Source organism: Rhinopithecus roxellana, chromosome 19, assembly GCF_007565055.1.
Source record: "Rhinopithecus roxellana isolate Shanxi Qingling chromosome 19, ASM756505v1, whole genome shotgun sequence".
Lineage (NCBI taxonomy): Eukaryota > Metazoa > Chordata > Mammalia > Primates > Cercopithecidae > Rhinopithecus > Rhinopithecus roxellana.
In genome coordinates, this window is record NC_044567.1 from 56719813 (window position 1) to 56745654 (window position 25842).

The 25842-nt window shown below is 51.3% G+C and overlaps 2 protein-coding genes across 2 annotated transcripts; both read left to right on the forward strand.

Moving 5' to 3' along the window:
- The first annotated feature begins 1428 nt into the window (after positions 1 to 1428).
- LOC115894853 lies at positions 1429 to 2845 on the forward strand. Its single transcript, XM_030923645.1, has 2 exons — positions 1429 to 1822; positions 1938 to 2845. Exons 1-2 carry the CDS (start codon positions 1671 to 1673, stop codon positions 2572 to 2574), a joined length of 789 nt encoding a protein of 262 aa, XP_030779505.1. The 5' UTR covers positions 1429 to 1670; the 3' UTR covers positions 2575 to 2845.
- Positions 2846 to 2937: 92 nt separating this feature from the next.
- On the forward strand, positions 2938 to 10155 carry RFLNB (refilin B). The gene is made up of 3 exons (XM_030923321.1): positions 2938 to 3282; positions 6794 to 6897; positions 9228 to 10155. Exons 1-3 carry the CDS (start codon positions 3067 to 3069, stop codon positions 9556 to 9558), a joined length of 651 nt encoding a protein of 216 aa, XP_030779181.1. The 5' UTR covers positions 2938 to 3066; the 3' UTR covers positions 9559 to 10155.
- The last annotated feature ends 15687 nt before the right edge of the window (positions 10156 to 25842 follow it).

The window sequence follows — 25842 nt, forward strand, 5'->3', positions numbered from 1 at the left end:
AGAAGAATCGCTTGAACCCAGGAGTTCAACCCAGATTTAAGGAGGCGGAGGTTGCAGTGAGCCGAGATTGCACCACTGCACTCCAGTCTGGGTGACAGAGTGTGACTCTGTCTTAAAAAAAAAAAAAAAAAAGTCCGGGTGCAGTGCCTCACACTTGTAATCCCAGCACTTTGGGAGGCCGAGGCGGGTGGATCACGAGGTCAGGAGATGAAGACTATCCTGGCTAAGACAGTGAAACCCCGTGTCTACTAAAAATACAAAAAAAAAAAAAAAAAAGCCGGGCGAGGTGGCGGGCGCCTGTAGTCCCAGCTACTCGGGAGGCTGAGGCAGGAGAATGGCGTGAACCCGGGAGGCGGGACTTGCAGTGAGCTGAGATCGTGCCACTGCACTCCAGCCTGGGCGACAGAGCAAGAGTACGTCTCAAAAAAAAGGAGGCCACGCTGGGTGACAGGAACCTCTCCTCGGTGCCAGGGTGGCACCTTGGCAAGTCCTTTTAGTAGATCTGGCTTCCTGAACCCAGAGGACAACCTCAGGACCGTCGTCTTCCCGGACACGTTTCCCAATCTCACCAGCTTTTCATGCTTGGCCAGCAAATTCCCTCCAGTGAGTCCAGGCTTCCCACTACCAACAAACCGTCTTTCTACAACCCCAGAAAGCACTGAGATTCCTCCTCCGATGCCACGTGGCTGTGCAGATGGTGGGATCCAAAGGGGTAGGAGGTACAGCTGCGTCCTTGCGTCAGAGGCCTGTGAACCGGAGTGACTCCATCTTGAAAAGGAGCTGGGTAAAATGAGGCTGAGACCTACTGGGCTGCCTTCCAGACGGTTCAGGCATTCTAAGTCACAGGATGAGACAGGAGGTCGGCACAAGATACAGATCATAAAGACCTTGCTGATAAAACAGTCCGCAGTGAAGAAACCGGCCGAAACCCACCAAAACCAAGATGGCCACAAGAGTGGCCTCTGGTCGTCCTCACTGCTACACTCCCACCCGCTCCACCAGAGTTTACAAATGCCATGGCAACATCAGGAAGTTACCCTATATGGTCTAAAAACGGGAGGCATGAATAGCCCACCCCTTATTTAGCATATCCTCAAGAAATAACCATAAAAATGGGCAACCAGCAGCCCTCGGGGCTACTCTAAGGAGTAGCCATTCTTTTGTTCCTTTACTTTCCTAATAAACTTGCTTTCACTGTGTGGACTCGCCCTGATTTCTTTCTTTTTTTTCTTTTTTTCTTTTCTTTTGAGACAGAGTCTCGCTCTGTCGCCCAGGCTGGAGAGCAGTGGCGCGATCTCAGCTCACTGCAAGCTCCGCCTCCCGGGTTCACGCCATTCTCCTGCCTCAGCCTCCCGAGTAGCTGGGACTACAGGCGCCCGCCACCTCGCCCGGCTAGTTTTTCATATTTTTTAGTAGAGACGGGGTTTCACCGGGTTAGCCAGGATGGTTTCGATCTCCTGACCTCGTGATCCACCCGTCTCGGCCTCCCAAAGTGCTGGGATTACAGGCTTGAGCCACCGCGCCCGGCCCTGAATTCTTTCTTGCGCGGGATCCAAGAATGTTCTCTGGGGGTCTGGATCACGACCCCTTCCTGGTAACACTCGTACTGCCCATTTGGTCAGGACTGTGCACTGTGGATTTTGTAATCTATTTCCACAGACACTGAATGAATGAACCACCTCCCAGCACACAGGTGTGTGCCAGGATTTACCTTCTGTGGAGGGATGATGCTGGCTTTCTGTTCGCTGCAAGCTGTCTCGGATCAGCTGTGTGACTTAGGGCAAGTGAAATCCCTCTCTGTTTCCTTACATGAAAGTGACAGGTAAGGGACGTAAGTGGCGGGAACTTGGCCAGCGGGTCTCTAAGATCTACCTGCTCTGAGTTTCTGAGTTTAACAGGTCTGTCCCAAGCAGGACAAGTATCCTTCATCTTTGCAGGGATGTGGACTGGGCTGCCACTGTCTTGGCCAGGGACGTGCAGGGTGTGACTCCTCTTCTGAGCTGTCCTGTAGGTCTGGGTGACGTTCCAGCTCCAGGCCCTCGGCTGAACACCCACCCATCAGAACCCCCAGGGGAGGGCTGCCGGTGGAGCGGGGACTCCCCGCACTTTCTGCTGACCTCGGAGGCCTGTGAGAAAAGGTACTGGATTTGGGAACAGCCCAGTCCTACACCCCGCAGCTACGGAGACGGGTTCCCGCTCAGGATAAGGCTTCGTTGTCAACCCGAAGGGCTGGGGAGAAGTGCTGTCTGTTTTTCAGAAGGGATTCTCCCGGGGGTGGGGCGGGCAGCGCGGTTAGCCCCTGTGAGGGAAAAGCTCTGGTCCCCACTGGGCGGCCGTAGGCCCTGGAGGCAGCCCGCGGTCAACCTGCTGAGCTTGTCCACGAGTCTGCGCCAGCCGCAGGTCTCTGCCCTGCGTGTCCTGTGTGGCCACAGCCTGTCCAAGCGAGCACCGGGGCGACCCGCGCCTGCGGAGCCCCTGAGGACAAGCCTTTCCTCCGGGACCCGCAGGAGCGCCAGAGCCCGCCTTCCTGGGCCAACAGGCGGCTGCGGCCATACGAAGCGCATTAACTATTAATAATTTCCAGTTGTTTGCTCGCTGGCTTCGCCCGGTTCCCCAGGCCTCTGAGGATGGGATCCTGCTCCGTCTGGCTCCCCTGACCGCCAGGTCGGAAGCTGTTAGCGCCTCCCGGGTCCCGCTGGGACAGGGCGAGGGGTCAACGCGCCCCCAGAGCCCCGGCGCGAGCGGGTCCCCGCGTCCACCTGTAGCGCGCCCGGGGCCAGACCGGGCTGGGGCGTTTCGTGCTCGGCATCCCCAGCGCGCGGGGATCGGCCTCTGGGGGCGGGGCCGGGAGCCAGGGGGCGGGGCCTGCCGGGCGGGGGCGGGGAAGGGGCGGGGCCGGAGGCGGGGCGGGGCCTAGGGCGGGGCCGGCAGCCGCGAGATCCCGGAGGCGCGCGGGCGGCGGGGCAGGGAGGGCGGCCGGGAGGGCAGCGGCCCCGGCCCGCGTCTGCGCCCCTCGCTATCCCGCGACCCCGGCGCTGGTGCCTGGGGCCCCCCTTGCGTGCCGCCATGGTGGGCCGGCTGAGCCTGCAGGATGTGCCCGAGCTCGTGGACGCGAAGAAGAAGGGCGACGGCGCCCTGGACAGCCCGGACTCGGGGCTGCCCCCCAGCCCCAGCCCCAGCCACTGGGGGCTCGCGGCGGCCGGGGGCGGCGGAGGCGGCGGGGAGCGCGCCCCGGCACCGGGGGCGCTGGAGCCGGACGCGGCGGCGACCCCCGCGGCTCAGGTGAGTGGCCCCGCGCGGGCTCCTTCCCTCCGAGCGCAGCGATTCCCGCCCGGGACCCCCAGCGGCTCCGGCCCCCGGGCGCGCGGTGTCGGGACGGGGCGGCCATCGCCAGGAGCCTGGGGCGGGAGCGCCGCGAACCTGGCCAGCTGGAGCCGGTGGCTGGAAAATTGTCATCGCCTGGGAGGCGCGGGAGCCCCGGGAGCGGCGAGCCGCCGTCTCCTCCCTTCGGGGTGGCGGCCCCCGGGGCTGCCAGGCTGCGGCTCGGCCACATTCCTGCCTTCGCCGGGCGGGGGGCGCCTGGAGGGAACCCCGGACCCCCCGGACTCCGGCCCGACACCCCGCGGCTTTGGGCTCCCACGGGGCTGCTCGCCTCCTCCCAGCCGGGCCCGGGAGCGGGTGTGCCCCGCGCTCCGCATCCCAGAGCAAAGGGGCCAGAGCCTTCCCGACCTTTAGGGAAGGTCCCTGCCCAGCCTGCGGCCTCCCGCGGCCGCCTCTTGGCCCGAACACTGGGAACTCGGGTCCTGCACATAACGGGTGGGAGGCCTTTAGGTGGGTGGAAACTTTTACAGAGTAATCCGTTTACTTTACTTTAAAATGTTCATTTAAAGAAAAAAAAACTCCACCTAATCTTTTGCCTTGGGAGTCGCTCAGATGTTGGTGTTTGCTGCCTTTACTTAGAAGTCTGCGGAAGCCACATCCTGCCCGCAGTCTCAGAAAAGCTGGAAGTGGGGCTGCAACCCGGCCCTGCCCCCCGGGGATGGAGACACCCAGCCCCCTCCCCCGGGTGAAGTCGGCGGCGGCCGCTGCTGTCCCTAGGGTGGTCTCGCCCCTCCCACCTTGTCTCCCGGTGGGCATCAGGGCAGTTTCCTCATTGCCATCCCAAGGCTGGGCTGGCTTCAACTTGGCCTTCAGTGTCCTCCCCTCTGGCCCCATCTGGCCTTGTCGTCCACCTGCCCTGGCCGCAGGCGGGACACACACACCACACCAGCGTTTCTGCTGCCACCCTCCACCCGCATGCCCAGGGCCTCTTACCTCTCCCAGGAGGTGTCCTGCTGGCCCCTCAACCCCCAGCTCACGTCACCTCCTCTGGGAGGCTTGCTGCTTCCCAGGGGCCAGAGCCCACAGCTACATCCCCATTCCAGCGGCCCTTCATTCATGTGTCTGTTATAACCTCTGCTGCCCCACATCACCCAGCCTCAGCCTGGAGCAAGGGCCTTGCTCAGGGAGCGTCTGTCGGGTGGGCGGGGATGGAAGAGCCGAGAAGGCACAGAACCGAGTGCTCCTGTAGATGCCTGGAAGAAGGCAGTGGGGGGTTCAGAGATCACCAACCTTCTCATGGGGACACCTGGGAGGTACCCCCTTCTGTTGGGCAGGGTCTGGCAGCCAGAGAACTGGGGGCAGAGCTGCGCCCACTGTCACTATTTGGGGGCTGTTTGCAGAAGTCAGTGCTCACACCTTATGTACCCTACCCCCCCTGCCCCCCACCAACACACACACACACACAGTTCACTGACCTTGGCTCCCACCCACCCCCGCTCCTCTAGCCTGGCCTTGCTAAACCTCCACCCAGGTCCAGGACCTGGACCCTCAGGGCCCTCTGTGTCTCTGTCCTGGTCCCCTTTGGCTTTCGCATTTCCACCCATGTCCCCACTTGACACACCTTGTCCTGGTCTCATGATAAAGGTCTTAGAGCCAACCTTGTAGAAACGTTTGTCTCCTTCTCGGTCCTGGGAGATGTGGGGGTGGGGCCGCTAACTCCACGCCCTGGCACAAATGTACATCCTTCTCTCAAATTAGGCAGAGAAAATGATAGATCCCAAGTAAACCAGGGAACATAAAGGGCTTCTGTGTTCAGACTCCGCACTGTGTTTATCTTTGCACGCTTAACACGGAAGCCCTGATCCTGCAAACTGGATGAAAACTAGCGCCGTGTCTAGTATGCAACTGCCTTCTACTGAGCCTTCTTGGTCAATCAGAACATCCCATGCATTGGCGGGGCTGGAAGAACTGCTGTGCTCTGGTTCACTGAGTACTCTGGATAGCGGAGGGTGACGGAGAACATCTGGTGTCCACCTGTCTCTTTTTTTTTTTTTTTTTTTTTTTTCACATGGAGTCCTACTCTGTCTCCCAGGCTGGAGTGCAGTGGCACGATCTCGGCTCACTGCAACCTCTGTCTCCTGGGTTCAAGCGATTCTCTTGCCTCAGTCTCCCCAGTAGCTGGGACTTCAGGCACACAGCACCACGCCTGGCTCATTTTTGTATTTTTAGTAGAGATGGGGTTTCACCACATTGGCCAGGCTGGTGTCGAACTCCTGACCTTGGGTGATCCACCTGCCATGGCCCCCCAAAGTGCTGGGATTACAGGTGTGAGCCACTGTGCCCAGCCTGGTGTCCATCTTACCAATGAAAGTTTTTTCTTTAAAGACAGAGTCTCCTGCTCTGCCCGCTCTGTTGTCCAAACTGGAGTGTAGTGGTGATCTCAGCTCACTGCAGCCTTGACCTTCTGGGCTCAAACCATCTTCCCACCTAAGCCTCCTGAGTAGCTGAGACTATAGGCGTGTACCACCACGCCCAACTAATTGTCGTATTTTTTGTGGAGATGAGGTCTTGCCATGTTGTCCAGGCTGGTCTCAAACTCCTGGGCTCAAGGGATCCTCCTACCTCCACCTCCCAAAATGCTGGGATTACAGGTGTGAGCCACGGTGCTTGGCCAGATTGAATCTTTAGTTAAAAAACAGAAAATTTCCTGGCAGCATATATATATATGTATTTTTACCTTTCCTAGAGTCTTGCTGAGACAGTGACAGAGGGAGTGCTACAGAATGGAGGATTCGGGTGAGGTGAGCCTCCGCTCACCAAGGTTTCTCACCGCAAGGCAAGGGGTAGCAGTCTGGCTCACGTTTGTTTCCTCTTTGCAGCTGTTCACACAACCTTAGCAGTGAAAGGGGGTGTCCGCCTTGCTGTGCTGATAAGGTCACAGGGCATGTGATGTCACTCCTCTGAGGGCACACGGCACAGTCGTGGTCAACCTGGGATTTGAACCCAGACCTCTCGGCTCCCTGTCCAGCGTTTCTCTGGTGTGCCCAGCACCGGGGACACAGATCCCATTTGGGCCGAGCCACGGCCTTCTGTGGGCGATGCTTAGAAATGTCCTGTGGGGGCCGGGCGTGGTGGCTCCTTCCTGTCATCCCAGCATTTTGGGAGGCTGAGGCGGGCGGATCATCTGAGGTCAGGAGTTCAAGACCAGCCTGGCCAACATGATGAAACCCCGTCTCTACTAAAAATACAAAACAGTTGGCCAAGCACGGTGGCACATAGCTGTAATTCCAGCTACTCAGGAGGCTGAGGCAGGAGAATTGCTTGACCCTGGGAGGCAGAGGTTGCATTGAGCTGAGATGGTGCCACTGCACTCCAGCCTGGGCGACAGAGCGAGACTCCGTCTCAAAAAAAAAAAAAAAAAAAAAGAAATGGCCCGTAAGAGCTCTGACAGCATTGTTCTCTGTCCTTGAAGAGTCCAGCGTCTCTGCCCCTGACTCCCGGCTGTGTGCTGAGGCTGTGTCCCCTGTCCTTTGGCGAAGGAGTGGAATTTGACCCCTTACCACCAAAGGAAGTAAGGTAAATACAGCAGGCCCCAATTTTATTCTTTTGTTTTTAACAATTTTTATTTTTTATTCCAGATATAAATGCTTGTTGTTATAAAAAATTAGTTAATTGCAAAAATGTGACAAAGATGATTAATAGTTTGGTGGGTCCTCTTTCTGTTTCTGCATTCTAACCCATTAAATATATAGGCATGCTTTTAACGTTAAAATGAAAATGAGATCGTGTTTTGTATAAAGTTCTGCATTTTCTTTTTGCACTTCATGAATCATGGCCGTCAGAGGGTTACAATTTTGTCAGATATTAATTCTTCTTTCCAGCAGCTGCTGCCCCCTACTCCCTTACCTGCCAACCCCTCTCTGAGGTCTTTTAACCTTGTCTCATAGTGTAATTTCACTAGGCAAGCACTGGGCTTCCTCTGGGGACTATCTCATCCAGCATTATCTGGGGGCAAAGATGCACTGACAGACTCAGGTAAAGATAGGTCTTTTTAGAGAAAGGAGTTTTACTTTTGGTACCTGGTGGTTTGATAGCTGGAGTTTCCGCTGCATCAACACAAAGGCCCCTTTGACATGGAACAAAGGCGAGTTCATCAGTTGGGAGGTGAGCAGTTCAGCCTTTTGTTCCTGTGGAGCTTGTATTTTGAGCAAAATGGGGCCAGGACTCCCACCAGCCTCTTAACTGCTTGCCTAAGGAGGAGAGACGAGATTTCCATTCCACTGGCAGAGAAGAATACTGATTCTTACTCACCTGACCAGTGGGTAGGGCTGGTTGGAGGCAGTGCTGTTAGATGTGTCTGTATGAGACGCTCATACACTTTTCAGTATCTACAAAGCTATAAGAATTCAGTAAATGCATTAAAGCTTTTGCTTCTATAAGAAAACTAACTTCTGGGCCAGGCACAGTGGCTCACGCCTAGAATCCGGCATTCTGGGGGACTGAAGCAGGAGGATGGCTGGAGCCCAGGAGTTCGAGACCAGCCCAGGAAACAACAGTGAAACCCCGTCTCTACAAAAAATACAAAACTTACCTGGGAATGGTGGTGCATGCCTGTGGTCCCAGCGACTCAGGAGGCTGAGGTGGGAGGATCGCTTGGACCTGGGAGGTGGAGGCTGCAGTGAGCTGAGATCACACCCCTGCACCACTCCAGACTGAGCGACAAAGCGAGACTCCACCTCCAAAAAAAAAAAAAAAAAAAAAAAAAGAGAAGAAAATCACTTCCAAAATTAAAAGAAAGACTTGAAAAAATTATGTGCCTGAGGAACATAGATGCTAATTTATCTTATGGTAATCAAGATGATAATTGGCTTTCATTGGTAAGATCAGATACCTGGGTTTGGGGAAGGTCCCCAAACCAAATGCCAGGGTGAACAGAGTGTTAATATTTGGTATAGCCAAACTTTCAGAACCAGCATTCAAGGTTTCTGGGTTCCTTTATCCTCTCATTAACTAGCTGACAGGGTGAGCGCGGTGGCTCATGCCTGTAATCCCAGCACTCTGGGAGGCCAAGGCAGGAGGATCACTCGAGCCCAGGAGGTTAGGACCAGCCTGGGCAACACAGGAAGTCCTCATCTCTACAAAGAATAAAAGATATGTTAAAAAAAAAAAAAAAAAGAGGCTGGGTGCAGTGGTTCATGTCTATAATCCCAGGGTTTTGGGAGGCTGAGGCAGGCAGATCACCTGAGGTTGGGAGTTCGAGACCAGCCTGGTCAACATGGTGAAACCCCGTCTCTACTAAAAATACAAAAATTACCAGGGCATGGTGGCAGGCACCTATAATCCCAGCTACTCGGGAGGCTGAGGCAGGAGAATCGCTTGAACCCAGGAGGCGGAAGCTGCAGTGAGCCGAGATTGCACCACTGCACTTTCAGCCTGGGCGACAGAGAGACACTCCATCTCAAAAAAAAAAAAAAAAAAAAAAAGAGGAAATGGAGGCTCGGAAGAGTGAAGTAACTTGGCTAAGGTCTTAAGCTTAGGCGAGTGGGAGCGGGATCCAGGGGCTGCTGCCTGCAGTGGCTAACAGTGATGCGGGATAAGCTTGGGAATCCTGCACCCTGTGTTTAAATCCCAGCTCTCCTATTCAGTGGCGCTGTGACCTTCACCTCTGCACCTCGGGGTCCTCTCAGGGTTGTTGGGGAGATTAAATTGGATCCTGTAAGTAAAGTACTTAGAAGGGTACCTGGCACATAGTGAGTCCTCTGTAGACTCTGTGACCCTATGTGTCGCTTCTCACGGGAGCAGCCGTGTTTCTACATGTGCACCCCACAGATGACTCAGTCACGGTGGGGACCCCAAGCCCCTGGCTCAGAGGAGCGGCTTCACGCGGCCTTGTGTCTCCCGCGCAGGTACACCTCCTCGGTCAAGTACGAGTCTGAGCGGCACTTCATCGATGACGTGCAGCTGCCCCTGGGCCTGGCCATGGCCTCTTGCAGCCAGACGGTCACCTGCATCCCCAACGGCACCTGGCGCAGCTACAAGGCCGAGGTGCGCTTCGAGCCACGCCACAGGCCCACGCGCTTCCTCAGCACCACCATCGTCTACCCCAAGTACCCCAAGACCGTCTACACCACCACCCTGGACTACAACTGTCGCAAGACGATGCGGAGGTTTCTGTCCAGCGTGGAGCTCGAAGCCACGGAGCTGCTGGGCGGCGACGACCTCTCCGACGAACGCTGACTCGGCTGGGCTGGGGTCGGACTGGCTGCTCCGCTGTCCTGCCCCCGACTGCCCTGGCCAAGCCGGGCGACCTTACCCTTCATGTCATTCCAGCCCCAGAGGAGTCTAACCTAGAGACACCTCCAAGCCCGGCCAGGGGAAGGGAAAGAAAAAAAAATCACTGCCTCTCATAATTATTGAGATCTTTGTGTTGTAATGTTTAAGCTGTTTTTAGAGGGAGTATATGTCCTGGTTTGCTGCTGTGTTGGTTCCCCAAAGTCTCAATCAGGTGAGGCAACAAAAAGACCACCAGAACCACAGGAAAAGCAGCAGCAATCTGGGGCTCTCCCTCCACGGCCAGTTTGTCCGAAGAAGAGGGTGGAAAAAGTGAGATTTTAGAAATTTCAGCCACGGGTGTCTTCACCGCGCAAAAGTGGTGCTAATTCAGTAAACGGTGACACCTGCGTGGGTTCAAGCTGTGGAGGGTTGAGTTCCGTTCCTTTGTTTTTAAATTTCTGTCTCCGTTTGTGTTTCCTGTTAACCTAAACTCTTGTAATTCTCTAAATCTTTTTTCATGATATCAAAAAAAAAAAAAAAAATTCCTAAACCACAATGTAAGATGCCTTAAAAAAAAAGGTTCTCTGTGTTGCCTCCTGCTCTGGGAAGGCCAGGCCCGTGGGCCGCCGGGTGTGGCTTTGGCTCCGATTGCTTCCTCACCGTCAGTTCCAAGCACAGGCTCTGAGAAAACGCCTCGAACCCTTGGCATGTGGTGACCGTCTCCGCAGGCTTCCGTGAGTCTCCGACAGGTGTTTTGGGCTTTTGGAATATTTTCAGAATACTTTCTTTCCCATATTTTCATAAGGCAAAACGGAGCCGGAGGGCCTTTTTTGAGAGAAACGGCTTTCTAAGTGTATGCCTGGAAAACACACTTTTTGGGAGTCCGCGAGGGGAGTGGACACTCAGGACACGAACCGGTGGCCCTGGCTAAGACCTGCGGCCGCCCGGAGGAGGCAGACGCCGATGATGACCTGGTTCATCATGAGAGGGGCCGAGGTTGACTCATTCTTAGGATTTCGATGGCGTCAGAATTGCAGAGGGATTTTGCCAGTGCCTTAAGCATAATTCGAAAAGCCAGGAAGGCTGGGCGCGGTGGCTGGAGCCTGTAGTCCCAGCTACTTGGAAACTGAGGCAGGAGGATCTCTTGAGCCCAAGAATTCGAGACCAGTCTGGCAACATAGTGAGCCTCCATTCTAAAAAATATGGCAGAAAAAAAGGCGAGGAAATCTGTGTCCCCCACCGGCCAACAGCAGACAAGGTGCATTCACAGTAGGGAGCGATGTCAAAACCTGGCTGCTGTGCTGGCGCATTCCTCTTACCCACCGCACTGGTGCAAGTGGCATTCGACTGCCATGTTCCCGAGGACCGTGAGAATTCGGCTGACCCGGCCCGGCAGTGGGGGTGGACCAGGGCCTGGTGGTTTCGGCTCTGCCTCCCACCACCCCATCCTCCCCCCGCCCCTTCTTCTTGGGACCTCCTGCCAATCCCTGTGGTGTGTGAGTAAAGAAAGTGGCAGATGGTTTTACTTTTTTCTTCCAATATTGGAAAGAACAAACTAGATATTTCCTTTGAATTCATCCAAATGATGTCAAGTGCCCGAGGGTCACCGAGCACCGTGAGCTCCGCTGTGGCTCCGGTTTCTGTGGACGGCTTCCATCTGTCCTGAAAGCAGAACTGAGAGCTCCGTGGTGCCCCGGGGCCACAGCAGCAGGTGCGGTGATAATTGCCGTCGTGTGCAGTTGCTGGAGGCCTGGAGAGCCACGTTGTCCTGTGCAGACAACAGCGTCAGTTCGCGGTGCCCCTAACCAATGCAAGCACCCTGTGGACACAGCCTGCGGTCCACCCGTGGTCTGAGCTTGCCGGACTGAAGCTCGGCTGGGAGCCAGTGAGGGGGCACCCTGGCACCCATAGTATCCTCAGTCACGTGCAGAGCAAAAAATGCTTCCTGTGTTTGGAGGAGCAAGTGACGCAGCATTTATTGATAAAAATGGATTTTTCTGTCTGATTTCATGCTGTGGTCATTTAAGTGGTCAATGTCTTTTTTTTTTTTTTTTGAGACGGAGTCTCGCCCTCTTGCCCAGGCTGGAGTGCAGTGGCACGATCTCGGCGTCTCACCCTCTTGCCCAGGCTGGAGTGCAGTGGCACGATCTCGGCGCACTGCAACCTCTGCCTCCCGGGTTCAAGGGATTCTCCCGCCTCAGCCTCCTGAGTTGGTGGGACTACAGGTGCCCGTCACCACACCTGGGTAAGTTTTGTGTTTTTAGTAGAGACGGGGTTTCACCATGTTGGTCAGGCTGGTCTCGAATGCCTGACCTTGTGATCCACCCGCCTCGGCCTCCCAATAACTTTTAAGTTACGTTAGCAGGATCCTCAAGGCCTTGCTCTGCCCCGTGGAAACACTTGCTTGGATGAGCTCAGAAACAGTACCGGCTGCGTGGCAGGTGTGGGCGTTGCATGGGAGGACGTGGCCTTTGAACACCGCTGTGTTCTCAGAGACGTCCTTAGGAGATTTTTTTGGGTCTTACGGGAACTGTGTTAAGTTCAGGCAAATCATGATAGGTGTGGAGAGAGTCCGAAATATGTCAGTAAAGTAAGTAGGAGTGAGCGATTGTGAATGTGTAATGCAAATGAGAAACCAGGTTTTATTGTGTTAAGTTATTCAACAGGGAACCAACTGTAGTTCTTTCTAATCCTCTTTCTCTCCAAACCTGCTTTGCTGAAAGTTGCAGAAAAGGAAGTGTGTGGAGAGAAAGGGAGCGTTTCAGGTGGGTCAGAGGACACCATCCATGGTGGATTCATGTTCGTTTGCAGGGTGGAAGCAGTGATTTTTAAGACCACTGATTAAAAACAAACATTCCTCAGTGTATCTGAGAGATGCTGTTTATTTGTTAATGAAAAAGCTTTTTTCTCCGTCTCTTAAATTATGGCTTTCATGTAATAAGGATATTTTTAGTGAAAAGTTATTTTCCTTGCAAATTACAGACCTTTTTAAAAAACTTAATTTGAGCGAGTACCTTTTCATTTGACACTTTTACTGTTTCTAACCTTAGGAAAGCAGAATAGCGTCTGGCAGACAAGACATTTTCAGTTTACCTTTGACACCTGCCCCCTCTCCATTTCGCTTTGTGACATCTTCATTTAACAATAAATTATCTGAAAAAACAAAACTTACAGAGATGCTTCTGTTTTTTTTTTTTTTTTTTTTTTTAGACGGAGTCTCGCTCTGCCGCCCAGGCTGGAGTGCAGTGGCCAGATCTCAGCTCACTGCAAGCTCCGCCTCCTGGGTTCACGCCATTCTCCTGCCTCAGCCTCCCGAGTAGCTGAGACTACAGGCGCCCGCCACCTCGCCCGGCTAGTTTTTTTTTTTTTTTTTTTTTGTATTTTTTAGTAGAGACGGGGTTTCACCATGTTAGCCAGGGTGGTCTCGATCTCCTGACCTCGTGATCCGCCCGTCTCGGCCTCCCAAAGGATGCTTCTGTTTTTAAAGTAGTGATGACTGGGAAGTAATTATGTCCCAGGGATGCAGCTCGGTCTTGAATGCTGATCTGCCCTGTTGACTTCGGATTCACCCCAGTTCAGCGAATGCCTCTATTTTAGCTACCGTTCCTTACATAGGAACATGTACTCAGCACAGACCCTGCCCTGAGGCAGATTCACATAGCATTCCTGCCTTTCCCTGCAGGCGTCCCACACAGTCCTTCCCTGTGGTGGATGAGTCCTGGGTCTAGAGGTAACAGCACAGGGATCCACCATCTCCCCTCGCTGCTGCCTGGGACCTCCTGGCTGCTGCTCCTGAGGCTTTATTAGATGTTTCTTTCTTAAAAACCTCTGTTCTTTAAAGACTCCGTTAAGAAAACGTAAGTCGGCCGGGCGCGGTGGCTCAAGCCTGTAATCCCAGCACTTTGGGAGGCCGAGACGGGTGGATCACGAGGTCAGGAGATCGAGACCATCCTGGCTAACACGGTGAAACCCCGTCTCTACTAAAAAACACAAAAAACTAGCTGGGCGAGGTGGCGGGCGCCTGTAGTCCCAGCTACTCGGGAGGCTGAGGCAGGAGAATGGCATAAACCCGGGAGGCGGAGCTTGCAGTGAGCCGAGATCCGGCCACTGCACTCCAGCCCGGGCGACAGAGCGAGACTCCGTCTCAAAAAAAAAAAAAAAAAAAAAAAGAAAACGTAAGTCAGAGAGTGGGAGAAAATACTCACATCTGACAAAGGACTTGTATCCAGAATGTGTAGCGAGCTCTTGAAGTCAACTTTTTTTTTTCTTTTTCTTTTTTTTGATTTGGAGTCTCGCTCTGTCGCCCGGGCTGGAGTGCAGTGGCACAATCTCAGCTCACTGCAACCTCCACCTCCTGGGTTCACGCCGTTCTCCTGCCTCAGCCTCCCGAGTAGCTGGGACTGCAGGCGCTGCCACCGCGCCTGGCTAATTTTTTGTATTTTTAGTAGAGACGGGGTTTCACGGTGTTGGCCAGGATGGTCTCGATCTCCTGACCTCGTGATCTGCCTGCCTCGGCCTCCCGAAGTGCGGGTATTACAGGTGTGAGCCACTGCGCCCGGCCAACATTTTTTCTTTTCTTGAGACAAGGTCTCATCTGTCACCCAGACAGTGGTGCAATTATGGATCAACTTCAACTTCCTGGCCCCGCGCCATCCTCAGCCTCCTGAGTAGCTGGGACTACAGGCACGTGCCACCGCGCCTGGCTAATTCTGTCGTATTTTTGTAGAGATGGAGTTTCTCTGTGTTGCCCAGGCTGGTCTTGAACTCCTGGGTTCAAATGATCCTCCCACCTCAGCCTCCCAGAGTGCTGGTTACAGCCGTGAGAACAACCCTATTAAAAATGAGCAAAAGACTTGAACATTTGACAGTTCACAAAGGAAGATATATGGATGGAAAATAAGCCCATGAAAAGGTATTCAAAACCATTAGATATCAGGGAAATGCAGGTTAAAGCTACGGTTAAATATAATTTGATACTTATCTATGAGAAAGGAAAACGTAGGTCCACCAAAATGCTTGCACACAATGAAGTGACTGGTCATTCCGTTAATAGCCATATGCTGAAGGAACCAAAATGTCCATCCATCAACAGAATAACTGATAAAGCTATAGTGTATATTAATATATATAACAGAATACTGTTTAGACCAGGCACAGTGGCTCACGCCTGGAATTCCAGCACTTTGGGAGGCCCAGGTGGGTGGATCACCTGAGGTCAGGAGTTTGAGACCAGCCCGACCAACATGGTGAAACCCCATCTCTACTGAAAATACAAGAATTAGCTGGGCGTGGTGGCGGGCGCCTGTAATCCCAGCTACTCAGGAGGCTGAGGCAGGAGAATCACTTGAACCCAGGAGGTGGAGGTTGCAGTGAGCCGAGATTGTGCCATTGCACTCCAGCCTGGGCAACAAGAGGGAAACTGTCTCAAAAAAAAAAAAAAAAAAAAAAAAATATATATATATATATATGCACACATATATACAAAATAGAATACTATTTAACAAGACAAAGGAATAAATTGCCGATACATGTAATATTGTGGGTGACTGTCACAGACACAATGCTGACAGGCACCAAAGGATGCATATAGTATGATGATTCCACTTATGAGATTCTAAAACAGGCAAAAGGATTGTTGGTTGAAAAGAATTAGACTAATGGCTGCCTGGCTGTGTGTGTGTGGTGGTTGGTGACTTACTGGGAAGGAACATGAGGATGCTTTCGATGGAATTGAGATGTTCGGATCCTGATGGGGGAGGGTACATGGGAATCTGTTAAGCTAAATACAGGAGGAATTTAGTTCATAGTTCAATTTTGAAGCAAAGATGATAACAATCTGATATGGTTTGGCTCTGTGTCCCCACCCAAATCTCATCTTGAGTTGTCATCCCCATAAGCCCCACAAGTCAAGGGAGAGACCCGGTGGAGGTGGCTGGATCGTGGGGCAGCTCCCCCCATGCTGCTCTCGTGACAGGGAGTGAGTTCTCACGAGATCCAATGGTTTCTTAAGGGGCTCTTTCCCCTGGGCTCAGCATTTCTCCTTCCGGCTGCCGTGTGAGGAAGGTGCCTTGCTGTCCCTCCACATTCCGCCACGATTGTAAGTGTCCTGCGACCTCCCCAGCCATGCTGAACTGCGAGGCAATTCAGCCTCTTTCCTTTCTAAATTACCCGGTCTCAGGCAGTTCTTCACAGCAGTGTGAAAACAGACTACTACACAACCCCTTTCCCAAACAAACCCCTGTTTTGACAGAAAATGCGATGAGTGCCTATATTTCTAAAGCAAAGGGGCTGATAGAAAAATATGGAATTTAGACTAAAGTGTATGAGAAAATTTTGTTCTTTCTTTCTTTCTTTTTTTTTTTTGAGACTGAGTTTCGCTCTGTCGCCCAGGCTGGAGTATGGTGGTGTGATCTTGGCTCACTGCAAGCTCCGCCTCTTGGGTTCAGGTGTTTCTTGTGCCTCAGCCTCCTGAGTAGCTGGGACTACAGGCACCTGCCGCCACGCCCGGCTAATTTTTGTATTTTTAGTAGAGACGGGGCTTCACCATGTTGGCCAGGCTGGTCTCAAACTCCTGACCTCAAGTGATCCGCCCACCTCGGCCTCCCTAAGTGCTGGGATTGCAGGCATGAGCCGCTGCTCCTGGCCAAAATTTTTCCTTTTGAAGGAAATGGTATCATGACCTAACATTTAGAGGGAGGGATGCAGGTTCACTCTATGTATCAGGTATAGTTTTGCTGTTAGCATGAATGTAATAATTAGGAGTATGCTGAAGCTCCATAGTTAACTAAATTGTACTTGCTTAAAGCAGGTGTCTTTAAAAGTTCTTTTAGAAAAGTATTTATTTTTATAGATATAGGGGGTATGGATGCAGGTTTGTTACATGGATATATTATATAGTGGCCAAGTCTGGGCTTTTGGTGTACCTATCCCTCAAATAGTGTACATTGTACCCAAAAGGTAATTTCTCATCTCTCGCCCTCCTCCCACCTCCCCACCTTTCCAAGTCTCCAGTCTCTCTTACTCCAAGACCCTGTGTACACAGGGTTTAGCTCTGACTTTTACATGAGAACATGTGGTGTTTGACTTTCTTTCTGAATTGTTCCACTTGTGATGATGGCCTCCAGCTCCAACATGTTGCTGCAAAAGACATAGTTTTATTCTTTTTTTTTTTTTTTTTTTTGATGGCTGAGGGGTATCCCATGGTATACATTTGCCATATTTTCTTTATTCAGTTGCCTGTGGGTGAGCGCTTGGATTGAATCCGTGTCTTTGCTATTGTGAGTTATGCTGCATTGGACTTACGAGTGTGGGTGTCTTTTGGATAGAATTGCGAGTGTGGGTGTCTTTTGGATAGAATTGCGAATGTGGGTGTCTTTTGGATAGAACAATTTCTTTTCCTTTGGGTGGACACCCATGGTGGGATTGCGGGGGTAGAAAGGTAGTTCTCCTTTTGGTTCTCTGAGAACTCTCCATGCTGTTTTTCTTGAGGGTTGTGCTGATTTACCTTCCCACCGGTAGAGTGCAGGCCTTCCCTCTTCTCTACGTCCTCGCCAACATGTGTTGTTTCGTTGACTTTGTAGAAAGTCTCCCCTGGTAATATGTATACAGACTTTAATAATTGATCTTTTGGCTCATCTGTTCTTCTACAATGAGTTAGTGTTACTGGTATAATAAAAACAGGAATTAAGAATCAAAAAATAATTAAGAATCAAAAAAAAAAAAAAAAAAACCAGCCTGGTGCACTGGCTCACACCTGTAATCCCAGCACTTTGGGAGGCCCAAGTGGATGGATCACTGGAGGCCAGGAGTTCAAGACCAGCCTGGCCAATATGGTGAAACTCCATCTCTACTAAAAAATACAAAAATTAACTGGGCATGGTGGCGAGCACCTGTAATCCCAGCAACTCCAGAGGCTAAAGCAGGAGAATCACTTGAACCAGGGAGGCGGAGGCTGCAGTGAGCCGAGATCACAGCACTACGCTCCAGCCTGGGCAACAGAGTGAGACTCCATCTCAAAAACAAACAACAAACAGACAAAAAATCCTTTCGTCTCAAAGTATATACTTTGTCAAAATTGTCCAGCTGAGATCTGTGGGCCATGTGCTGTGGTGCATGCCTGTACTCCCAGCACTCTGGGAGGCTGAGGGAGGTGGATTGCTTGAGCCTAGGAGTTTGAGACCAGCCTGGTCAACATGAAAAAAACCTTGTTTCTACAAAAAATACAAAAATTAGTTGAACGCAGTGGCGTGCACCTGTAGTCCTAGCTACTTGGGAGGCTGAGGTGGGGGAATCTATTGAACCTGGAAGGTGGGGGTTGCAGTTAGCCGAGATCACACCACTGCACTGCAGCCTTGGCAACAGGGCAAGACCCTGTCTCAAAAAAAAAAAAAAAAAAAAAAAAAGATTTGTGCATTCTAATGTAATTTTTGTCTCAAAGAACATGGAGAGTCATCCAAAGGGTTTATCTTGTCTGCTGCACAGATAGAGCCAATTTACCAAGACAGCAGTATTCCCATAGGGAAGTAGTGTAATAAACAGAGCCAGCTAAGCAGAAGAACAGGAGTTTATTATTACTCAAATCCACCTCTGAAAATTCAGAGGCTAGAGTTTTGTTTGTTTGTTTGTTTTTAGACAGAGTCTCGCTGTGTTGCCCAGGCTGGAGTGTAATGGTGCAATCTCGGCTCACTGCAACCTCTGCCTCCCAGGTTCAAATGATTCTCCTGCCTCAGTCTCCTAAGTAGCTGGGATTACAGTCACCCACCACCATGTCTGGTTAATCTTTGTTATTTTTAGTAGAGATGGGTTGTCCAGGCTGGTCTCTAACTCCTGACCTCAGGTAATCCACCTGCCTCAGCCTCCCAAAGTGCTGGGATGACAGGCGTGAGTCACTACACCTGGTTCTGAGTCATAATTTACAATCTGCAGCTAATTTGTTAGTTTCACAAAGGCAGTGCGGTCCCCACGCCAGGAGGGGGTCTGTTTGGGGTAGGAGTTGTTACCATCTTTGTTTCATTGTTTGTTTGTTTTTGAGACAGGGTCTTGTGCTGTGTCCCAGGCTAGAGCACAGTGGCACGATCTCAGCTCCCTGCAACCTCTGCCTCCTGAGTAGCTGGGCCTACAGCGCTTGCCACCACACCTGGGTAATTTCTGTATTTTTTTTTTTTTTTTTTTTTTTTTGAGACGGAGTCTCGCTCTGTCGCCTGGGCTGGAGTGCAGTGGCCGGATCTCGGCTCACTGCAAGCTCCGCCTCCTGGGTTTATGCCATTCTCCTGCCTCAGCCTCCGAGTAGCTGGGACTACAGGCGCCCGCCACCTCGCCCGGCTAGCTTTTTGTATTTTTTAGTAGAGACGGGGTTTCACCGTGTTAGCCAGGATGGTCTCGATCTCCTGACCTCGTGATCCGCCCGTCTCGGCCTCCCAAAGTGCTGGGATTACAGGCTTGAGCCACCGTGCCCGGCCGCAATTTCTATATTTTTTTTGTGGAGGCGGGGTTTCACCATGTTGCCCAGGCGGCTCTCGAACTCTTGGGCTTAGGTGATTCACCTGCCTTGGCCGCCCAAAGTGTTGGGATTACAGGCGTGAGCCACCGCGCCCGTTCTTAAAGTGCTCATTCTAAAAAACAAAAAAATTCATATTATTAAAAATAAAAATCATTCACATTCTCCCCAACCATTGCTAAATTTTTGGAGAACTGCAGCTTTTCCTGGTGGTCAGAATGGAGCAGTCTAAGGGAATATGTTGCTGTTAGACTAAGTACTATTCTCAGGCTCATAATGGTGTAGTTGTTGAACCAAGACGGAGCGTGAAGGGGCTTTTTGTTGTTGTCGTTGTTGTTGTTGTTGTTGTTGTGTTTGCTGGCTTCCTTTTCAGAATGAGAACAGGGGCCTTGGGCGTGTCAAACCAGTTGCTGGTCATTACAAATTACTCCTTTTCTCTAGAAGGCTTTGGGCTTTGTTTAGGTAATGAAGCTGGGAAGTACAATTAACAGGATGTTCGCAATGCCGGCACACCACCTTCCCGACCCCAAGAATTCTTACAAAGCAAGAAGGGTCCAAAAAGCTTGAGTGAAGTGCTTCATTTGATTCAGGTGTTAATCGTATCCAGTCGCTTTCAAAAGGAGATGGGGGTAGCTACAAGACGACGTGACAGAGGCACTAAAACCCTGTCTGTTGGTTGCTGTGAACCTCCTGGTTTTTGGTAAAACTGACCCATTTTAGAGTTCAGGGTGATCACCGGGCACCTGCCATGAGTGACTTCGTTTTGCTCGCTCTGGCCTGTTGGGCCTAGTGCAGGAGCTTAGTCCAAAACAATGGCCTCCTGTAAATTTTTTTACCCTAGTATAAGGAATTGAGCACCTAAAAGACAGGGTTTTTCTTGGGACTAAACTCTAAGAGGACTTTACTACCACCTGTACCTACACAGGGGACACAAAGTTGAAGATCCTCACATTGACCCAATGCCATTTCTTTTTTTCTTTTTCTTTTTTTTTTTTTTGAGACGGAGTCTCGCTCTGTCGCCCAGGCTGGAGTGCAGTGGCCGGATCTCAGCTCACTGCAAGCTCCGCCTCCCGGGTTCATGCCATTCTCCTGCCTCAGCCTCCCAAGTAGCTGGGACTACAGGCGCCCGCCACCTCGCCTGGCTAGTTTTTTGTATTTTTTAGTAGAGACGGGGTTTCACCTTGTTAGCCAGGATGGTCTCGATCTCCTGACCTCGTGATCCACCCGTCTCGGCCTCCCAAAGTGCTGGGATTACAGGCTTGAGCCACCACGCCTAGCCCTTTTTTTCTTTTTCTTTTTGAATTGAGATGGAGTCTTGCTCTGTCACCCAGGCTGGAGTGCAGTGGCACGAGATCTCAGCTCACCGCAATCTCTACCTCCTGCCTCAGCCTCCTGAGTAGCTGAGATTACAGGCACCCACCATCACACCCAGCTAATTTTTGTATTTTTAGTAGAGGTGGGGTTTCGCCATATTGGCCAGGTTGGTCTTGAACTCCTGACCTCAGTTGATCCACCCGCCTCGGCCTCTCAAAGTTCTGGGATGACAAGCGTGAGCCACCGCGCCTGGCCCCAATGCTGTTTCCTATTTGGTGCTTAGGAAAGGCAAAGAGGGCATTTAAAACTGGGAGTAACCCATAGCAGAATGAGTACACACAGACTTTGAGCCAGAATGCCTGGGTTCAAATCCCGGCTTCACCACTTATTAGCTGTGTGACCTTGGGCAAGCCCCTTAAACTCCCTATAGAAGAGGGATGGCAAGAGCACTTTTCTCCTAGAGATGTGGTGAGGATTAAATGAGCTGATGTACGCAAAGTGCTTAGAACAGTACCTGGTGTGAGTTAAAAGCTATATGAGTGTTTATTGTTTTAATTATATTTTGGTTTATAATTTCACTCCAAAAACATACTCAAAACACTAGAAAATTACACTAAATGTGCCTATAAGGATGTTCATTGCAAAGTTGTTTAGAATAGTCAAAAAAAAAAAAAAAAAAAAGGGCCGGGCACAGTGGCTCATGCCTGTAATCCCAGCACTTTGGGAGGCCAAGGCAGGTGGATCACAAGGTCAGGAGTTCGAGACCAGCCTGACCAACATAGTGAAACCCCATCTCTATGAAAAATACAAAAATTAGCTGGGCGTGGTGGCACGTGCCTGTAATCCCAGCTACTCGGGAGGCTGAGGCAGGAGAATCACTTGAACCTGGAAGGCGGAGGTTGCAGTGAGCCGAGATCACACCACTGCACTCCAGCCTGGGCAACAGAGCGAGACTCCATCTCAAAAAAGAGAAGAAAAGAAAAAAAAAGGAAACTTGATTTCTGCAGATAGGGAACTGAATAAACAGTTCCTACAATGGAGTACTAGGCAAACATCACAAATTATGATGTGGATGTCAGTTTAGTGATTTAGAAAGATATCCATGCCATATATATATATATTTATATATATATATATAGGCTGGGTGCGGTGGCTCAAGCCTGTAATCCCAGCACTTTGGGAGGCCGAGACGGGTGGATCACGAGGTCAGGAGATCGAGACCATCCTGGCTAACATGGTGAAACCCCATTTCTACTAAAAATACAAAAAAATTAGCCCGGAGAGGTGGCGGGCGCCTGTAATCCCAGCTGCTCAGGAGGCTGAGGCAGGAGAATGGCGTGAACCCGGGAGGCAGAGCCCATATATATATATTTTTTTTTTCCCTCTGAGATGGTGTCGCACTGTGTTGCCCAGGCTGGGGTGCAGTGCCGTGATCTCAGCTCGCTGCAACCTCTGCCTCCCGGGTTCAAGCAATTATCCTGCCTCAGCTGGGCTGTAGTCGCTGGGCTGTAGCTGGGACTACAGCCGTGCACCACCACACCTGGCTAATTTTTTTGTATTTTTAGTAGAGACAGGTTTTTACCATGTTGGCCAGGCTGATCTTGAACTCCTGACCTCAAGTGATCTGCCCACCTCAACCTCCTGAAGTGCTGGGATTGCAGGTGTGAGCCACCATGCCTGGACACCAAGTCATATTTTTAAGAAAATTATTTTAAAACAATTTATATATTGTTATCCCATTAATTTTCTTTTTCTTTTTTTTTCTTTTTTTTTTTTTTTTTGAGATGGAGTTTTGCTCTTGTTGCCCAGCCTGGAGTGCGGTGGTGCGATCTTGGCTCACTGCAATCTCTGCCTCCCGGGTTCAAGCGATTCGGCTGCCTCAGCCTCCCAAGTAGCTGGGATTACAGGCGCCCGCCACCACGCCTTGGTAATTTTGTATTTTCAGTAGAGACAGGGTTTCTCTGTGTTGGTCAGGCTGGTCTCGAACTCCCGACCTCAGGTGATCCACCTGCCTTGACCTCCCAAAGTGCCGGGATTACAGCTGTGAGCCACCGTGTCCGGCGTTAATTTTTCAAATGTTTTGTAGAGACAGGGTCTCGTTTTTGTTGTCCAGGCTGGTCTTGAACTCCTGGCCTCAAGACATCCTCCAGGAGCAGGGGTTGAGCCACCACGCCTGGCCATATTTATTTATTTTATTTTATTTTTTAGAGCTAGGGTCTTGTTCTGTTATCCACGCTGGAGTGCAGTGGTGCAGCTATAGCTTGCTGCAAACTTGAACTCCTGGCCTCAAGTGATCCTCCCACATCAGCCTCCCAAAGTGCTGGGGTTATGGACCTGAGCCAACACCCCTGGCAATTTTGTTTTCCTATACTTAGATATATTAATAGAAAAAGGCTGGAAGGATGAATCCAAACAGATGAGGCTATCTCTCTCCTGATGGTGGGACTAGTCGGTGTTTTTAAAACTTTTTTTTGAGACAAAGTCTCACTCTGTCACCCAGGCTGGAGTGCGGTGGCACGATCTCAGCTCACTGCAACCTCCACCTCCTGGTTTCAAGTGATTCTCACGGGCCACTACGCCCTGCTAATTTTTGTATTTTTCGTAGAGATGGGGCTTCACCATGTCGGCCAGGCTGGTCTCAAACTCCTGACCTCGAACGATCCGCCCGCCTTGGCCTCCCAAAGTGCTGAGATTACAGGCATGTGCCATCATGCCCGGCCTCCTAAAACTTTTTTTTTTTTTTTTTGCTTCTCTGTATTTTCTAGTTTGCCTCACTCCCTATGCATTTCTTGAAAAGTAAGATCTGAGTGAATATCACATTGTTTCTGGTGATCTAAGTGTAGAGAAACTAGATAATTAAATGGTTAGTGTGTCTGTCACTTAGACCAGGGTCAGGAACTGGGAAGAATGAGATTTTATGCTTTTAGCAAGCTAACAAGTTAGCCCTGCTACAATTTCTTTTCTTTTCTTTTTTTTTTTTTGAGATGGGCTCTTGCTCTGTTGCCCAGGCTGGAGTGCCATGGTGCGATCTCGGCTCACTGCAGCCTCCGTCTCCTGGGTTCAAGCGATTCTCCTGCCTCACCCTCCTGAGTAGCTGGGATTACGGGCACCCACCACCATGCCAGGATAGTTTTTGTATTTTTAGTAGAAATGGGGTTTCACCATATTGGTCAGGCTGGTCTGGAACTCCTGACCTCTTGATCCCCCCACCTTGGCCTCAAAGTGCTAGGATTATAGGTGTGAGCCACCGTACCTGGCTGCCCGCCACAATTTCGTGGATGTTAGCTAAAGACAGGAGACTCTGGGGCCAGAGACAAAGGATGTTTATTAGTCACAGCAACAGCACTAGCCAGAGTGTTTGCAGTTTTGCTGGTTTCCTCAGAATCATTTCCTACAGGGTGACAGGAAGAGTCTCTGGGTGACATGAGAACAGAAGGGTTTAGGTCACAGCAGAGGAGCTCTGAGCCCAGGAACCAGGATCTTCTGTAATCATTGAAACGAATCGGCCCTTTGCTCTGGAGGGAGACACGATCTCTATCTTTCAAGGCTATTCATCCTGTGAAAGAGGGTCTGAATCAAAGGTAGTCAGTGGGGACGTGGAGAGATGTAAGCAGAGTGAGAATTCCGTATGGGGAATTGTGTCCCAACAACCACAGCCTCTCACAGTGGGTTAGCCTAGAATCATCTGGGGACTTGGTTAAACTACGGGTTCTGATACAGTAGGTCTGGTTTGCAGAGGGGACTTGAGAATCCACTAACAAGGGAGTTTCTTTTGAAAACATTTTGTTAATTTTATTTATTTTCTTGAGAGAGTCTTGCTCTGTTGCCCAGGCGGGAGTGCAGTGGCATGATCTTGGCTCACTGTAGCCTCAACTTCCCAGGTTCAAGCTATCCTCCCACTTCAGCCTCCCACGTAGCTAAGCCGATAGGCAAGCGCCACCACACCTGGCTAATTTTATTTATTTTAGAGGCAGGATCTCACCATGATGCCCAGGCTGGTCTTGAGCCTCTGGACTCAAGGGATCCTCCCACTTCGGCTGCCCAATGTGCCGGGATTACAGGTGTGAGCCACCGCGCCCGGCTGCTTTTAAAAAAATATTTATTGTCCAGGCATGATGGCTCACGCCTGTCATCCCGGCCCTTTGGGAGGCCGAGGTGGGTGGATCACCTGAGGTCAGGAGTTCAAGACCAGCCTGGCCAACATGGTGAAACCCCGTCTCTACTGAAAATACAAAAATTAGCAGGGTGTGGCGGCGTGCACCTGTAATCCCAGCTATTTGGAAGGCTGAGGCAGGAGAATCACTTTGAACCCAGGAGGTGGAGGTTGCAGTGAGCCGAGATCGCACCACTGCACTCCAGCCTGGGTGACAGAGAGAAGTTCGTCTCAAAACAAAAAACAAAAAACAAAAAAAAGTTTATTAATTTTTAGAAACAGCGTCTTGCTCTGTCACCCGGGCTGGAGTGCAGTGGTGTGACCATAGCTCACTGTAACCTTGAGCTCCTGGGCTCAGTTGATCCTCCTGCCTCAGCCTCCCGAGGAGCTGGGAGGGCCAACTAATTGTTTTTTTTTTTTTTTTTTTCTTTTTGTAGAGGTGGGTTCTGGCTATGTTGCCCATGCTGTTCTCTAACTCACGGCCTCAAGTTATCCTCCCACTTCAGCCTTCCAATGTGCTGGGACTACAGGCATGAGCCGCCGTGCCCCACTAACAAGAGAGTTTCTAACAAGCCCCCATCCTGTTGGTTCTTCTGGTCCCAGGACCACATTTTGTGCAGTGCAGTCTTAGGCTCCTGTCCTCAGCGGTAAGGCGTGGGCAGGAGCTGCAGGCAGAGGCTGCCGAGCACAGCCTGGAAGTACGGCTGTGGGATGGTGGAATGACGTACAAGCCTGTCCAGTGACGGTCAGAGGGCATGTCAGTGGTGTCAGAGGCCAGCTTAGACCATGGAAAACCACATAGTGTGGGCAGGAGGTCTGAGACAATGGGGGCCCTCGGGAGCCTGGGTTGGTGGAGGTTTCTACCTCCCCAGACCCCTCCTCCCCTTCTGGCCACAATTCCCAGGAACCCTTCCTTCTTCCAGCACCACTTCTTCCATTCCACTGACCCCACTGACAAGCCCCACTGGGCTACTTCCTCCCATTGCTGCCTTGATCTATCTCGTCCCATTGTTGTTGACCCCCGCGGGGGTGAGGCTTGGCTCCCACCTGCTGAGGTCTTAGATACTGCAGGGCAGTAATGAAGAGCAGGATCTTTGGAACCCGCCAGCGCGGGTGTGACATCCCAGCTTCTCCTCTAACTCCTGGTGTGACCCTGGGCAAGTCACTTTCCCAGTCTGTGCCCATTTCCTTGGTGGATGGGAATTATAGCATCTTGCACCTCAAACATTGTCGTGGAGCTGAAATAAAGTCGTGCAGTTCGATGACCAACACCGTGCCTGGGCAG